At 35.8% G+C, this 17,751-nt stretch overlaps 1 protein-coding gene across 5 annotated transcripts in view; it reads left to right on the forward strand.

The window, feature by feature from the left end:
* The window catches only part of PPP3CB (protein phosphatase 3 catalytic subunit beta), a 50,069-nt gene that overhangs the window by 28,553 nt on the left and 3,765 nt on the right, over window positions 1–17,751 (forward strand). Inside the window, exons 10-15 of one of the 5 annotated variants that reach the window (XR_011048113.1) lie at window positions 846–923; window positions 2,464–2,490; window positions 5,474–5,558; window positions 6,444–6,541; window positions 15,294–15,353; window positions 15,975–16,046. Coding sequence is in view for 4 of the 5 variants with exons in the window: in XM_068399941.1 (XP_068256042.1) it covers window positions 846–923; window positions 2,464–2,490; window positions 5,474–5,558; window positions 6,444–6,541; window positions 13,043–13,221 (467 nt within the window). In the remaining variant the exon portion in view is untranslated. Of the gene's footprint in view, window positions 1–845; window positions 924–2,463; window positions 2,491–5,473; window positions 5,559–6,443; window positions 6,542–13,042; window positions 14,472–15,293; window positions 15,354–15,974; window positions 16,047–17,751 lie in introns of those variants that run through there. The other 4 variants (XM_068399941.1, XM_068399943.1, XM_068399944.1 and 1 more) reach the window with 4 other exon arrangements.

A 17,751-nucleotide genomic window follows, 5' to 3' on the forward strand; every position in this document is an offset into this window, starting at 1 on the left:
AAGAATACAGCATCAATATTGTCTGGTCTGCTTTTAACAGATCAAAATCAGAATAATTTGTTTATTTTTTTAAATTAAAGTAGAGAGTAACTCTTTCCCAAGAATGGAGCAGAACACCATAGCAGATGACATAGAGATGGTATGAATTAGTCATGAATAAATGTAGACAGCAATTTACAGGGTTTTTAACTATCTGATTGAACTTCTGGTATAGGTTTCTGAATGCTCTAGGGGAGGAGAAGTTTGACTGTTTTAAGAAAGAGTCTGCTATATGTGGGAAAGATTGAGTTGGCAGAATAGGGAGATTCCTGGAGAAAGAAAATACAAGCTTTTTGAGATGAGTTTGTGTATCCCCTATGTCAATATTTTTAAGGGAAGTTTGAAAAGACATGTAGTTTGTACCACATTTATATAATAATATTTTTCTGCTTCAGTGCCTCTGCTACATGCCTGCAGGTGCCAGGAATGGAATAGCTTTCTCATTTTAAGCCTAAATTTGAGCAGTCAAAATGTTTTCACATTTAAGTAAATTTTGCATAAAATCTAGTTCAAATACTTATTCTAATGTAAAAATGCTAATATACAAGAAGATAATTCTTATCTAAAAGACCTCCTTGTAAGATAGGAGAGAAAGCTCTGCTGTGTTCTTTGATTGTTAGGTGGTATAATTCTATGAAGGGTACACATCAAGAAGAAGATGTATTTTTGAAACCAGATTACTGAGCAATGGCTATAATGTGAGAAGTTCATTCACTGTAGTTGCTGGTAACTAGTTATATCTTGTGTGCATGGAAATACTTAAAATTCTACAGGGAATTAAGTAAGATTTATTTTTTCCTGTACAGTAACAGAAATGTTGGTGAATGTTTTGAGCATTTGCTCTGATGATGAACTGATGACAGAGGGAGAAGATCAGTTTGACGGTAGGGGTTACTTTAAGATATATAAATCTTTTTAATGGTAATAACTTGTGAAACAGTAGTTAACTTAGACGTAAAATTACCTGGAATTTGAATAAAATTGCCTTCAGATTTTTCTTTAGATAATGACACTTTGTGGGGGCAGAGAAGGGAATTGTATTTTTGTGTTTGTGGTGAAGAAGCAGTAATGGTATCCTTTGCAAATATTCATATCTGATTCCTGTTTAAAACTGATTTTTTTTGTGGAAAATTGTCAGAATTTCTTGGCACTTCAAATTTGAAACATATTAAACTTACTTTGTTAATACTTAGTATAAATCTATTATAAGATCTTAAATTTCTAATGATTGCTTTTCAAGAAAGAGGTGATGTAGGTGAAAGATATAATACTTCTTATGGCAAAGTACTATACATAAAGTATGAAATACAAGTTTAAGTCTTGGTGTTTGAGCTTAAAGCTTAAAAGTTAAAGGAGAACTTTTGTATGTACATTGTATAATATGTATGTAACGAATTATAGCATCTTTCTGTATTTTAAACTATGATACAGTAGATTGTTAAGGAGATGTTTGTAGCATGATGATTAAGAAGCAACATTAACGTGAAGACCTAGCATATCGCACTTTGTTTTGTTGGTTTTTTTACAGTAGTGCTTAATGTCACACCTACAAGTTTCTCAGACTTTACATTTACATTTACTTGCTTCATTTTATCCAATAACGGAACTGATTTGGTGGATTGTTTGATGATGGGAAAGGAGGAAGGAAATTTTCAGCAGCCTTTGAGGAACACTAAAGATCATTTATAACGATATTCGAGACATGACTCCATTCTTAATGGTTGATAACTACTGTGTTCAAATTCAGTAGGAGAATAGTGTTGTGCTAAGCAGCTGTGTGTTTTAGATGGTAATGCATTGGTTATGAGCCACTTGGACTTTGCTGCCATTTAGATTGTTGCCAGAAATGTGAAAACTTAGAAATCGTCTCAGATGTGAGCCTGCAAACAATTTATGTTTTTCATACAAGTAATCCTACTAAATTGAGCATGAAGCAATTACACCAAGCATTTGCAGGGTAGGGTTAGGTGGTATTCTGAGACGTTAGGATTTACATTGTCCAGCGTAAGTGCAGTCATCAGTTGATTGCATATGCCCTGTCTTTAGTACAATAGTTGCAGTTTCCTAATTTGAATTATTTTATTCTTCTGTCTCCTTTAACAATTTCTTTGCTTGATGCATCTCTTAATGCCACCTAGGTACTGTCTATGCTTTATCTTTCTATGTGAATGCATTTTTTTTTTTTACCTGTTGACTTTCAAGCTTTCACTTGTTTATCATCAATTTTTAAAATATACTCAACAATTCCACTTCTTGTTTGATGAATGCATTTTTAAGTGTTGCAATTTTCCATTTTATTTTTTCACATTTCTTCTCCATTCCTTCCTTATTACCACTGCCAAGTTAAATATCTTTATTTTATTTGTCTCACTCACCTTTCTCTCCATCGTTCACTTCCTTTTTTTCTGGACTCTCCATCTGAAGAGCGACTCATATATGGCAATAAAAAAGGTACAGACCAGACAGAGTAGGAATGTTTTGAAATATGACTTCATGGAACCTGGCAGTATAATTATTAATGCAGAAAATACCTTTCTGCTGAGAGACATATGTAGCATTTTATTATTATTACCCATTTTAATGGGATGTTTATAAAGGCTTGTGTATTTTGTTATCAGAAGTCATATTCCAAGACATCTGTCTTTCTGTGCATGAATTTTTTTCCTCCTTTCTTCCATTCCTTTTTTTGTAGAATTTCATTCTTTTACCTATTTCTAAAATTTTATCTTTGGCCCTGCATGTGTAGGGAGCGTTCAGTTGTCTGTCTTGCTTTCTAATACTTTTATCATGAGCTTTTTTTAAGGTTGTGCATGGACTGTGTTTATACAATGTTCCAAAACCTGGTTTGTATGGTACTTTTAGTTTCCTTCAAGATGTCAAAAAGGTACTTTTTGATTGTATGCGCAATTTTGAAGATAGCTGGATACAAAATGTAAAAAGAAGCCTACATTTTTCATGGTCTTAAATTCATGGTCTATCACTTGTTTTTCAGAAATCCCAGGGTAGATACTCCTGTGCAGAAAAATTCTTCTGACCATTACTTAGCTAATAATCAATTTGCTCTCTGTATAAATTTGTCACTTCCAGAGAATATTTCTAATACGTGGGAATGTATTAGATTATAGAGATGTTTCCAAAGGTTATGTGAATTCTTTGGAGCATAATAGTATGAGGGTTTCAGAATTTTTTTCTTGTGCAGGGAATGGGGAATGGGAGAGTTCTTTGTCATATCTCCTCTAATTTAGGGTGTAATCAAGACATTCTTCTCAAGCAGATGTCACCTTACTGTCTTCTCTGAACTAACCAGGATTCAATGGCCATATTAATGCAGTGCTGCAGTCTGGAGTAATGCGTTTGAGCTTTTGGCTTGGCTATGTTGCTTCTGAAGGGCTGGGACAATGAAAGATCATGTTAAAAAAAACGAAAACAAAACCCAAAACCAAAAACCAACTAAACACCAAAACTACCCAAAACCAGCCTTTCTCCTTTCAAGGCACAGGGACCTTCCAGAGTTGAGATATGGGTACTAGCACTGCCTGAAATCATTTCAGCCTGGATGTTACAGCTCTGCAGCAGTGTAGCCCTCAAATAGGTGTTGGTAGGAGGAAAACTGAGGGACTTCTAGGAAAAGATTGATAGTCCCTCATTTAGCCCTAGCCTTTTCAAAAACTCTGAAAGAGTTCCCTTCTCATTCTGGATCGTAAAGCTCTTATTTAATAGTGTTCAAAGACAGAAAGTAAAAACTTCTAGACCTTTAAAAATTAAAATTTAAAATTTAACATAAAGTATTTTCAGTAAAAATGGGATGTTTCAGGCTATCCTATTCAAAGTTTTTCCTGAGCCTTCTGGTTTTGTTTTTTTTTAATTCAGTGTCTGCAGTTCATTAAAGTTGTTCCTTTTCTAAAAAAACCTTTATTCGGTAGTTCCTGGCCTTTTCATTTTATTTAAATGGATTGGCAGATATTTGTCATACCCTGAGATTCCTTCGTTGTGTTCATCCAGAGGTTGTCTCTTGCTCCCTTTTTTCTTTGTTGCTACTATACATTTTCCTTCTTGTGTGTTTTTGTTGTTGTTGTTTGCCCCATATGCTTTATATTTTGTATTTTATTCGGTTCGGTGTTCAGGGTGGGAAGTCTACCCACTCTTGTGCAACAGAAGGCCTTGCGTTCTTGCAGCTGTGGTCTGAAAAGGGTGACTGTTGTGCTAGAGTATATGTACTCTCATGTGGAAGGTAAATGCTAGTGAGCAGGGATGAAAAAAGGCTTCTTCCACAGCTGCCTTTTTTTGAATGTGAGTAGACAAATATGTGGATATGTAGCTTTCCTCTGCCCACTTCTGTGATCCTCTCTTCTACACTCTTGCAAATTAGTTTGGCAACTTTCTAATGAGTACCTTTCTCCCAGGGTTGAAGAACAATGATATATGGAAGATCTGGAATACCTAACAGAGCTGTCTGAGTTTGTTCACTGTTGGTCCCCTGTGGTTGAATTCAAAGTTACTCTTAACTCAGTGGTTTATACTCTCCTTCCCCAATGGCTAAGGAGAAGTGAGGATTTTAGTTTTGATATCTCCTCATCTACCTGTACTGTTACAGTGGAATTGAGGAGTCAGCAAAAGGAAAGGAGGATGAGGGGAAGGATTGCTTTTACTTTTATACATTGAAACAAACGAGCAACACCTAGTGTTGGAGAATGGATCTCCCGTTTTTATGATGTCAAGGCAGGCAAAGCTGGCTCTCCTTCCCAATCACAAGCCTCTCTTCAGAGTTTTGTCTTCACTTTTATCTGTCACAAATGGTATCTCTCTGCTCTGTGGAATATGCAGTATTTACTCCAGATCTTTGGTATTTGTAATTTCTGCAGATGACACAAACCTAAGATGATACGCAACACAGGCTTAGGTGGTAGGGGAGGTAACACTGCAATTCTTTGGCATTTTATTTTGTGGCGGTGTGTTTTGGGGAGTTGACATAAAAACAAGCAGACTACTGTTTTCTCTCAGACAGATGTGTAAGAATTAGCAACATATCTTTATTTTTTTGTGGCTTTAATATCTCTTTGGCTTCTATACTGGGCTGCCTGCCTACATCTTGATAGACACAGATGTCAATGAAGAATTTCAAGTGTAAAATTTAGGCAAATGAGTTATGATAGTTACTACGCTGTCTTCGCGGTAATTTAGATGCTTGCTAGCTTTAGGAAATCACTGTGAACATCCTAAACTTTTTTGTGTTTGTTTTGTGGACACAGAGGTGATGGTGGCTTTGATGGCATTCTGAAGTCATAATTTTGTAGCTTTGTGCCCTAAAGTGTTTGGGTACTGGCCTCCTGTGAAGAGTACTGAACTTAAACAGTTGTGTTGAATTCGATGCGCTTTAAAATGGTGACCCTGTAAATACTCATGAGCTTGAGACTCTCTCTTATTCCATTGAAAGTAGGTACAGCTGCTGCTCGGAAAGAAATAATCAGAAACAAAATCCGTGCAATTGGCAAGATGGCAAGAGTCTTCTCTGTTCTCAGGTACTTGCATGACTTTTGCATTCCTAAAACCTCTCTTATTATGTATATTAGGAAAACATATAATAGATGCCAAACATTTTTCAGGGAGATCATTATGCATCAGAATCTTGTTTGGCATATTGATGCACCTCACTGATGTTGGTATTTTTGGTTAAAGAATATTTTTAAGTAATGTTTGAGACATGTTTCAAGAAATTAGAGAACATGATCTTTAGTTTACAAGTTATTTGTCCAGCCATTAACTATGAATGTTGGAAAGACAATATCAAAATAGAGAGATTGAAATCAAGGGTGTAATGGAGGAGGTCAGGACTGGCTTGGAAAATTTCTGGCATACCAGAAAGTTGAGGACTAGGGGGATTTTGTTTCAGGTTTTTGTTTGTTTGTTTGTTTTCAGCTTTTGAAAAAATACCATTTTCTTGTACCTGTCTAGATCTAGAGGTTTCAGTATCACATTTACCCAAAATGTATTGTTTTCCACAGACCATAATTGTTCAAATAGGGATATTTTTTTTAAAGTTTATATTTCCTGAAGCATAGACACTTTGAACAAAATTGTGAATTGTTTTATGGCACTGAGATATATTCAGTACCTCATGAGGCATTCAGTGCTCATTTCAAAGCTAATGAGCCTGCATGTGAATAATTGCTCAGAATTTGGTTCAGACGTAATCAGTGTTTATAACTCCTAGGCAGAGGAAAGACTGGTATGGCATAGAAATATTTTCCCCTTTCTAGTTGTTTGAGTTTGAATTTACATTCAGTCTTTACATGCATAAAGCACAGCAAAAATAGGCTCTCCATCTCCCCATCCCTTATTTTACTTTAATACAGGTTTTCATGAATGGAAATTTAAGGTTTGTTACTGTTTTTTTCTCACACCAGGGAGGAGAGTGAAAGTGTGCTGACACTCAAGGGTTTGACTCCCACTGGAATGTTACCTAGTGGAGTGTTGGCTGGAGGACGACAGACCCTGCAAAGTGGTAATGATGTTATGCAACTTGCTGTGCCTCAGATGGACTGGGGCACATCTCACTCTTTTGCTAACACTGCACATAATGCATGCAGGGAATTTCTTATGCTTTTCAGTTCTTGTCTTAGCGGCTGATACAAGCATAGTGTTATGTGTTAATCAGGCAATGTGAAATGGATACTTAACCAGGGTATAAAACTAAAAGCAAATGAGTTCAGCAGTATCAGGCCACATGTTTCAGACTTTGAGTTTCCTTAGTTTACAATTTTTCAGGTGGCGCGGATGCCTGAAGTGGGGTGACCTTATAGATCTGGTATTGAGGCATTTGATCATTACAGATACAAAAATGGCAATGTAATTTTGCATCATTACTTGTCTGCTTTCCATTAAAATGGTTTTATTATAGACGTGTTAGTATTTTCATTGACTACGTCAAATACTTGTTGATATTAATATTAACAAACAGCTACAGGCTGCAGCATTACATATTACAGTCCATTGATAGATTGAAATGTGCTACGTTTTGTACCCTGGTAATTAATGCCAAAGTTTGTTCTCTATGTTGTTTGTCAAATGTTCTATGTATAATTGACCTCCCTGAATTGTCCTTGTAACATGCTGTTTCCTTCCTCTGCAGATGTAGCTGCTTTCTTAGATCTGTCTGTCTCTCTCTAGGTATAGATGTATGTCTGTATAAGTGTTAAAATTAAACCACTATCCCAGACACTTGTCTGTCTCTTGATGTAGAAGCAATGTTGTAGCACCTTGTTTTTGAGGTTTGCTGCATTTGCTGCTGCACATTGTCTGTGCATTTTGAACAATAATGTACTTGAAAAATACTCAGTAATTGTTATAAAATCAGTTGAGAATAAAGGGATTGAATTTAAAACTTGTAAATAAATCCAAATAAAAGGGTGTTATTAAGTGTGCATATATTTTTTTGCATGAAAATAAAAAGAACTCTATACAAAATATACCTGTAATCTGGCTCATTGAATATTTTGTAAAAGGTTTTTCTTCTTTTTTTAGTTTGTTGGATCATTGGATCATATTTTTCACAAGGCCCATAAATGATTAACTAGGCTTAGGGAGAATGCTATGCGATTGTACCAAATGTATAAAAAGAATGAAGTCCAGGTTTCTGTTCACAATGGTAGATAACTAGAATATACCAGTCTGAAACTGGACTTCATATCAGTAGCACTCTTAACATAAATTCTTCAAAGACTTTCTATTGGCCATCTTCAGGCTTTAATAGAAAGTATAAAACTGTTGTATGGGACCACTGAATTTCATAACTATTGAAAGATTGTGATATATGAATACCACTTATTACACAATCTATTTTCCAAGAGTAGCTGCTTCTCTCATCTTGTGATTTAGGCTGTTTATTTGAATTTTTAAAATTTTCTGTGTAGTTTTTTAAAAGTCTTTCACTACATTTTCTATTAAACTCTCAAAGCTGTTTTTTAATAGCTTTGAAACATGAATGTCACATTTTAAGTCATTTTTCAGTGGACATATAATGTCTACGAGTAAGTTTATATGTCCAGTGTATGTATGTGATTGTTTTGTGAATGTCTATAACAAGAAATGGTGTGTGTTTTCTAATCCATCCAACTATTCCAAAAGCATATGTTCTAGTTTTAATTTTCATTGTTTAATAAGGTACCTTATTATGCTTAAAAAAATGAGTCTGCATTCCTCTCACTTGTTTAACAGATTTTTATCCATGTTGCATTACAAATATCAGAGAGGATCAAACTGACTAGAAAATTCTTTTAACATAAAACATATGACTCTCTACCATTACTGAAAATGTGGGGCATTTGGAAAGTATGAAAAATGCATTTTGGATTTTTGTGGGTGTGTTTTTTTCTTGACTAGAACTTTTGATGGCAATATTCCTTGATGCACTACATTAATATATCTCATTTGTTTTAGTCATGTTGGTTGTTCAAAATAACTCATGCCAGCTGTTACTTCTCCTTAAATTGCAGTAACTTCTTTTTACTGATAAGAATTTTATTAATTCAGTCTTTAAAAAGTAGAAGTTTTCAAATAATTATGCTCAATTGCAAAGCTAGAAGTAAACCAAAAATTAAATAAAACTTCACTAATTGACACTTTTATAAACCATCGGAATATCAGTGAATTCATGTTCTTGGCAAAAATGTAGTCACTGGTAGTATAGTAGGATTTCTTACTACAAATATTTAATTACTTTTTGAAGTATATTGTACTCTGTTGATCAATATACTGTCAATAATTTCAACTAGTCTAGGTTTGAGAAAATAAAACAACATAATAATTGTAGCATTTTTTTTTATTCTATTCTTTTGTTTGCTTGAAAAGTCACAAAACTGACCAGTATGTTATGGGTTTTCCAGGTTTCAGTCTTAAAAGTGCTCATTTTTCAATGGCACGTTGAGAAAAGGTCTAGTTGTGCTGGTTGCTGTTAAATCTATTAAGATTTGAAAGCTCTAAGAAATTGGAGTGTATATCTACATTTCTCTAGAGGGCTGGGCTTGAAATTTTTTTTAATCAGGCCAAGTATGTATATAGACATATAGATGTAAGTCACCATCAATGCAATGCATATGCAATTTTTGCATATATGCCTGTTATAATTCTTAATGTCAGAAACATGTTCTATACTAGACCTTAGCAAATACCACTACTGTTTCAGGACTTTGTTCAGCCACACCTGCTATCTTTTGGGAGATACTGGCCATTCTCGGAGGGGAGAAGCTTGTTGGCATTGATGTAATGCAGAGCAGGGCACCAAACGCATTAGTCAGTCTAATACAACTGCTTCATGGGCAACTCTTGAACAGATTCTTACTGCAAAACAGAGCAGTCTGAGGGTGAAATACAAATTCTAACTGTAGTGAAAGGGTTAAAGAAAGACAAAGTCAGTTAATTTTGGAGAAAAGTGCAAAACTACATCCTATGGAAGAAGTCAATATGTGATTTTTTTTTTTCTAGAAATATATGGAATTATTTTTGAAAACCTAATCATAGATTATTTTTAGGTAGCTTTAATATACTAGGATAAAAATAGACTTTGGGAAATCATGGCCTTTGTACGTTTCTAAATTTTTTTTTAATGTAGATTTATGGGTTTTATTATTTATGTTGCTTGCATTATAGTAGCTGAAGCATTAAAGACCATATTAAGTACTGTTCTTTAAAGTAGCATGTCCTAGTGACTTATTCTGTGAACTGAATATTCTGTGAACTGAATCCAAGAAAATTATTTCCCAAATTGAGTCAACATCTGTTGAAAAAACCCTCCAAACACCTAAAGCCTTATTCAGCAACATAGTAAACACAAGCCTAAATGAAAAATTGTAAGTCCTTCCATGGAAATCAGTTGAACTGGCCAAATACTTATCTTTCATTGCTGCCCTTGCTGTTAGTCAGAGGGGCAGTAAGGTAGTTTTTTGGTTTTATGTTGAAAGTTGGCAAGGATTTTGTATCAGATCTGTCCCCTAAGTAAAGCAGGGAGAGAGCTGGAATTGAGGATGGAAATGCCATTGAACCCTGTTGCTTAAAATTTGCACTCAAGTCCAGAATTTTCTGAGCAAAGACTTCAGGATTACCTGTTACATTCATATGATACAGTATTTATTTGAGGTTTATCAGAGTTTACAAAGAATATAGTTTTAATTTAGATGTACCTGCAAAAGAGAATCCAACAAAATCATTTTCCAAATTGAGTCTTTACAGTGTGGGGTTTTTTTACTTACTTATGATTTTTGTTGTTAACAATATGTATCAAGCACTACCCAAGTAGATTTACCACTATGTATGCTATTTGTTGTTAATATTTCTGAAATTATGATATTAGAAGCATGGCACATAGTAGGGGAGGTAAAAAGTTGTTATCATTATTGAAACTTAGCTACACGTTAAGGCATAGTTACAAAGTGGTTTCTTTAGCAAGTCTGCCCTAACAGAAGGTTATTTTCATTTTGGTACCCTAATCTTATGTTAAAGCTTTGACTTCTAGAGCTAAAACAATTGGGAAGGATCTTGCATCTAAAAAATTACAGCAGATGTCATGGTTATTTAGTTCAAAAAGCAACTAGTAAGCTAGATTTTTTCGTATTCACATTAATTCACCCACCAAGACTATGTTAAATCCAGACCTGCTCCTGCTCTAGACTTTGTTGTTGATTCAACTAAACAATTTATGAGACTTTGTAAATATGACTTGCTAGATTTGTATTTTATGGTTTAAATTCACAGTTCAGTTCTCAGAGATACGCATTTTAGCTTAAAATATGGTGAGAAATTGAAGTACTAGTAAAACTTCAGGGAGCTAAACATAAAGAGAAAAATAATTTCTTACTATTAGAACACTGCTAGTGTTATTTTTATAGTGTCCTTCCTGGTAATTTAATGAAGCTCATTAATGCATTTTAATCTTCAGAAATAGTAGTCTGAAATAGATTTTTAGTATTCTTTAAGCCATACCACAACTTTAACATCAGTAGAATTTTTCTGTTGCTGTCTTAAAAAAAACAAAACCAACCAAAAAACTTCTAGAAATGTGCAGTTAATTAGTGTTGCTTTGATATACTTTTAGTTGATAAATTGTATTAGTTAAAATTTAGGAGAAGTTTCACTTAAACTTAAAAAACAGCCCCCCAAAACCTTAATTATCATTTTAAATAATTGTAATCTAATCTGGCGTAGCATACTATATTAAATTGATCATTGCCTTTTCTGCTATGCGATATTACACTCTTCATCTTTCTCATTCATTTTGCATGCATCTGCTCACTTCTGTACAGCCACTGTAGAGGCAATTGAGGCTGAAAAAGGTATGATCAGAGTCTTTGCCATTGGCAGAGATCTGTGGTGTCTGGGAGGGAATTCAAAAGTACTCTGTGTGGGTGTGTTTTACTTTCAACTTGCACAAGCAGAGATGAATCAACGACATTGATTCATCCCCTTTACATGTAACATTCATTTCTGGCTTTAGGATGATGATTCTCTAATATTTTAGGGAAATTCTTGGGGTTTTTTTGGTCTTTTTTATTTGTTTTTACAAAATATGCAGTAGGTTTTTTGTATAGTAGCATGTTGTGATATGTGGTGTTGTCTTGAAGTCCTTAAAAATGGTAGTGTTTAGTGTTTTTTTTTTTTGCATTCAACTGCAAGGTTTTGTTTGATTGTGGGTGGGTTATATGTGGAAGGAGGATTGTTTATGCATGCCTTTTCTCGTAAAATCTATTTTAATGGCTTTGAACATATTTTTTTAAAACTTTCTGTAACACATCTGGTAGTGCAAGATGTATAAATGTTACGTTTTTCTATAGATTTTCAACATAACTAGTTGACCAAATTTATTTCCAGTATATATGCCATCCTGCCAGTAGAAGGCATATTAAATTCCATGGATTATCAGTGCTTCTGTGCTAAATAAGTTTTATATACGTCCTTTGCTAGTGGTATTGAGCAAAATGCCATGAAATTATTTGGTGTTCAGAGTATTCAACGTCAGATCGTTGTCTTTTCAGAGATACTTTAATTTCCTCTTGCTCAATATTCAGTGAAGTGAATGACAGACAGCATAGCAGTTGAGAGAGCTGCCTTCGGAGTTTTTCAGATTTGGTCGCAAAGCACCGTTTAATGATTGTATTCTTTGTTTTTTAATTAACGAAGTCAGATCTCCAAAAATATAAACAAGTGCCATATTCTGTTCTCACACACACGTGCAAGAGGTCCCGTTGTTCTGAGTGGAAGGCTGTACTTAAATCTCCAAAGAATTATTTCATCCCAAAGACTTCAGTCTTATTATGTGGTCAACCATTTTCAGGTCTAAATTCAACTACAGACCTCATTCATTAAAATAATCAGTAGCAGAATAATACCTATTTTCTCTACTTACTTTAAATACATTTGTATTTAAGTGATACCATTGTTTAACCACAGTGCTAACTCAGCGATTGTGGTTGTGTCCGTTTCCGTCATCCGCACAATTAGCACAGAACGTGAACCACATCCCGCAGTTTTGCCTGCATGAAAACTGCAGGATCGGGCCGTCGATGCGTGTGCAGGATGTAAACCTACTCTTACTTTTGTAACCCTTTGCTGCTTTGCCTCCGCTGCACTTGCTGTGCTGCTTAGGTCTTACTGACATCCCACCAAAGAGAAGGGGGATGTTAAGATAAGCCTGACGTGCTGGGCAGCAAAAGCAGTTGGTGTTGATAGCTGGCCACGCCAGGGACATGCAGAAGCAATCAACTGGGCTTAAACCCCTTGATTCCTACTTGCAGAATATTTGCCATACTTTGTTCTTTTTGTTACCAACTGAAATCATGATTGCTGTTGAACATTGCAGGAAAGCAGGTTAGAGAAGCTTTTACTAATACAGATGCAGAGCCATAAGTTTCTCTGACTGATTTCTTACCTGTTTTTAAACATCATTTGTTAGAAAAAGTATATGCTTTCAACTTATTTTTCCATTACTGACATATCAAATTTGCATTTTGTTAAGCAATACGAGGATTCTCTCCGCAACATAAAATCTGCAGTTTTGAAGAAGCAAAAGGTTTGGATAGGATCAATGAGAGAATGCCACCAAGAAAAGATGCTCTTCAGCAAGATGGTATTAATACTATAAACACAACAAATGCCAATGGAAACAATGGAACTGGCAACAACAATGCACAGTGACCACGTCAGCTTCTGGTTTACTCACTCATGTCTTGCCTGAGAATTCCTAGATTACTGCTTTTTGATGTGACAACAGATGAAATAGCCAGGGGGATCGCTTGAAGTGACTACTTAATAGGAGGTAGAAAACTGTCGGACCTGATCCCGCTGAAGAAAGCTTTTGAGACAACAGCCCCTCTCTTTACGTGGTGACCCGACCTCCTGGGAGCATGCCTTGCCTATTTACACAAAGTCCATCACTGGCTGCTGAAGCTTCAGAAGAGATCTGGGGAGAGAATTGGGCTGTTATCGCTAAAGCACATCTAGACTAGCATCTTACGCTTATCATTATCAACACTTTTAAGTTTACAAATGGGATTTTTCTTTCAGTAGAGGTAGCTTGTTTGTTTGTTTTTTTTAAATCAGACTTTCAAATACAACCCTAAGAGCTAACTATTTATTAATGGACATCGGTTTCATGAAATGTCTTTAAAATGATAGATTAGAATGGTCTTAAGATATCTGAGGCTGCAAAAACTGTATTTTCAATAGACAGAAAAAATGCCAAAAAAAATCGCAGTTGGTCATTCTGTAAAACGCTGACCTCAGGTTTACTCCTTAGATGTTGCTAATTCTATATTGTATTCACTGTATTTTTTAGTTACAGCTTGTCAGAAGATTTCTATGTAGGAATGTTTATTACTTGAACACAGATTTAAAAGAAATATTTAATTTAGAAACTTTTTTGCCCAGCTTTTTCAAGACTCTTCCCCACCTTGAATTTTAAAAAAAAAATTATTATATATACTAATTTTAAAAGTAAGAAAAATATGGAAGTGTTAATTTTAAGGTACTTTTAATTGAACTTTGTACATTGTTTAAGTAAATTTTGATTCATATCAAGTCTGTAAAGCTTGGCATTGTATTTTGTGTATGCATGTTTTCATTTTGCAAATATTTAATATATAGACCTATGATGTACATCTATAGGTTACCTAGATGTTATGGGTACTTTCAGTTTATTGTGAGTATTACGGTTGCATAAATAGCTAATAATCACTGGGCTGCATAGCTGCAAGCTTTTTATTATTTTTAAATCTGTAAAGGAAACTGAATCTGTATCGGACATATTTTTGTTTAGGCAAAGCGGCGCGTAAGCAATTGCTCTGTTCAACTGCTGAGGCATTAGTGAAAGTGTAAACTCGAGACTGCATGTATTTTGGTATCTACAGGACTGCTTGGTTAAAATAAAAATTGAAGCCCTATGCTAATTTGTTCACAAATAATGGACTGTACTGATTGCCACTGTACTTTGTTATCTATTTTGACATTTGCTACATGTCCTTCTCATCCCCTGGAACACAACTTGAAACTTAATGTCACTAGAGTTCATCTCCCTTTTTTTTTTTTGTTTGCCATAAAGTACAATCTGTACATACCCCTAAGTTGGAAATTTTATGCATGTTCTGAACTATTCGAGTATTTTATAAACAGTAGCACACAATAAATTTTGTGCATGGGCTGCGGCTCCTATCATTGTGTATTGGTTTTATTTGGCATACGTAGGTCTAATCTGACCTTGAAAATTGTTTAGAAGTACTCTTCAAAATTTAAGCTATTGAAAAAAAGGTCAGATATAGCTTGCAGAGAACTACTTTAATGTAAATGCTATCTAACTGTTATTGCTGCTTCTTTTTTTGCTTTTGAGTTCTCTCTCATAAATAAAATGCCTAGATATTTTCTGTCCACTAAACTGGACATCCACTGTTGGTTTGTACAAGCTTGTAAGAGCAGGGTCAGTTGATTCTAGAAAGGCTGTTAGGTATAGCTACGTCTTACGTGTTCATTTGAACAAAACATTGAAGACACTGGTGTGTATTGGGGCTGCTTTATGGGCAGAGGTGGAGGACGGACTGTTTTGACAGTCAATACAGATACCTGATTTAGTCTTTCTGGTGTATTCTTCTGAAAGTAAGGACAAGCTGCTGAAGAGGATGAGAATTAAGATAAAAGATAAAAATAATAAGCACACTAAAAATAATAAACACACTATTGCTAATGGAGTCTTAATGTTTGATTTTACTTTATTGCAGATGCATTCTGATTGGAAACTCTTCTCCAAGTTTGAGTGCAGAAGATCAAGTTAAAAAATGGTAAGTTTGGTTTGGTTTTGTGGTTTTTTTGGTTTTTTTTTTTTAATCAAGCACTCCCATACTAGTCTACATACTAGACTGTATACTCTTATGTATGATGTTGTTTAGAGCAGAACAAACATGAGTGAATGTTATGATGGCACCTTCCTCCTTGTAAGCGCTAGTGGAAAATTTCTCAACCTTGCAAGACAGTATTTTTCATGAGTTGATACTCAGTTGAGATTGCTGTTTGACTAGCTGGAGTTGTGTATGTAGAGAAAATGCAGATTCAATCTTTGTCTGGAAAGACCTCATTAAAATTGGAGAGAACTGGTTCTGACACTTGTATGGCATTTAAGTGCCCAGCTGCAATGATGCTTGTTTCCTTGAGGATTCGCTTGCAATAAACATTTTGCTTCCTTGAGGATTCCCTTGCAGTATCCGTTGTCTGTAGTAGGTTTTGCCAGATATGAAGGCAGATCTGCAATAAAGGAGAATGTCTTGGGCAGTTGTTGACCTGATTTCTCATGCTGTGTGTCTCCTGTCACCCTTTAAGCAAGTAGTCAGGGAACAGGATTCTGTCTGTGGGTTTTCTTTGTTTAGAAGGTAGCTACTAATTTTTTGCTACTGTGTTTCTGAAAGGTGGAGTCTGGAGCTGTCTCTAATTCTTGCATTGTTGGGGAGAAGAAATTACGTCCTCCCTCCCAGAAAACTGTAAGTAGTTTGCATTGCTTGTTTTATGCTTTCAGCGTTGTAAGGAGGGGATTAAAAAAAAAAAAAGTCTATGTGTCCTTAGTCTGTTCTTGGGTAGGGAGGGGAGAAGGCTTGGAAACAGCTCTGTCAGCCAAAGGACACAGGTAGCAGAAGCTGAGGGAGCAGCCACTGCTGCCCTGCCCGCTGCTCAGCAGGCACCATGGGGGTCCCCGGGAACGGGCCCCTTCTTCCCTCAAGGGCTGGATTAAACCATCAGCTGCAGAGCTGTTACCCGTAGGGCAGCGCAGGGCGGAGGGGTGTTCAGCGTTGGGCTGTGGGGTCTGACTGCTCCGAGGAGTGTAAGTGCATTTAGTGACACTGCGCAGCGACAGCACAGCACGCGCTTGAGGGAGGGGTCTGGGGGCTGCTGGTGCGGTGGGGACTGGGGCTGCCCGGAGCTTGCTGCCGCCTGCTGAGCCGAACTGGGGGGACCAGCCCAGCCCACAGAGCCTGCCTGTGTTCAGTTACATGGCGAATGCACGGCCTCACCACCCAGAATTATTTATAGCCTTAAACAACAGCTTTCTTCCAAACCTTACTACATTCCAGTTGTGAAATGGAAAAATTGCTGTAGTCGTATCTATTGAATTGTGAAGACTGGCCTCTCTAGCAAAAAGAGAAATAGTTGGGATTGGGGCTGTTTTTCTCTTAGAAAGAGGTAGGTCTGTTCTGGTTTCAGTCTGAACACTTCTTGAGGGGAATAGTCTCATAAATGGCTTTATTTCTTTTAACATTTAATCTTGAAACACTGTTATGTTACTTACGTGGAAAAATAAAGCTTTTTCAGAGGCAGGATAGATGGTATCTGTTCATTCTTTCCTTGCCTACTTTTTGCTACAATTTCATTACCAATCATTAAGTTCTTGTTACCCATGTAACAATTTTTTGTTACTAGCATGTAATGAAAATAGCTTTTTGCCGTAAAACAAGTGAATGTCATTAGGACATAGAACTCAGAACCCTATTCCTCTCTTCATTTTCTTGTGAGTAGTAGTATGTATGTGTCAGACTTCATTGATACTCTGCTTTGAATGACAAGTGGTGGGGATTTTTTTAGTCAGGTAAAAAGAGCTGCACTAATATGCTTTAATTATTAAATGCTAAGCCTCTGCACTTGTAAGGAAGTTTGCTCAAGAGAAAAGAAACAAGAACCAAAGCTTATGAGAATCTTGGTCAAGCTTGGAAAGCTATTGACAGCTACATCTATATGCGTGTATGTGTGTGTGTGTATATATAGATCAGTGGATATTTGCACCAAGGATGACCAAAGTAATGCAGAGTGGAACGTCTTAAGTCTCCCCAAATCAACTTCTGTCTGTTGTTCATATTTGAAATAATTAATTTTAATCTGACCCAGGGATTTTAAATTGAACTGTATTTCTAAGTTTAATATCAGAAAAAGTTTAGACTATAAAGTCAGATTTAGGTTGCAGAACACTGATGTATGTGAAGTACTTAAGCTTTTTTTGGTATGGTAAACTTGGTATCTGTTCTTTTGCAAAAACCTTTATGTACGTGCTGTGTAAGAGCGAAAGGTTTGCTGTACTAGAATCGACTCTACCAGCTCTAGCTGTTTTTGTCTGAGGGATAATAGAAACAGGGTTTTGCTGTTTGTGTGAGGGTGTCCTATAACACAACTGTTACTTGTTAAAGCATTGCTCAGGAA

The sequence above is a fragment of the Nyctibius grandis genome, chromosome 4, assembly GCF_013368605.1.
Source record: "Nyctibius grandis isolate bNycGra1 chromosome 4, bNycGra1.pri, whole genome shotgun sequence".
In the NCBI taxonomy this organism is placed as follows: domain Eukaryota; kingdom Metazoa; phylum Chordata; class Aves; order Nyctibiiformes; family Nyctibiidae; genus Nyctibius; species Nyctibius grandis.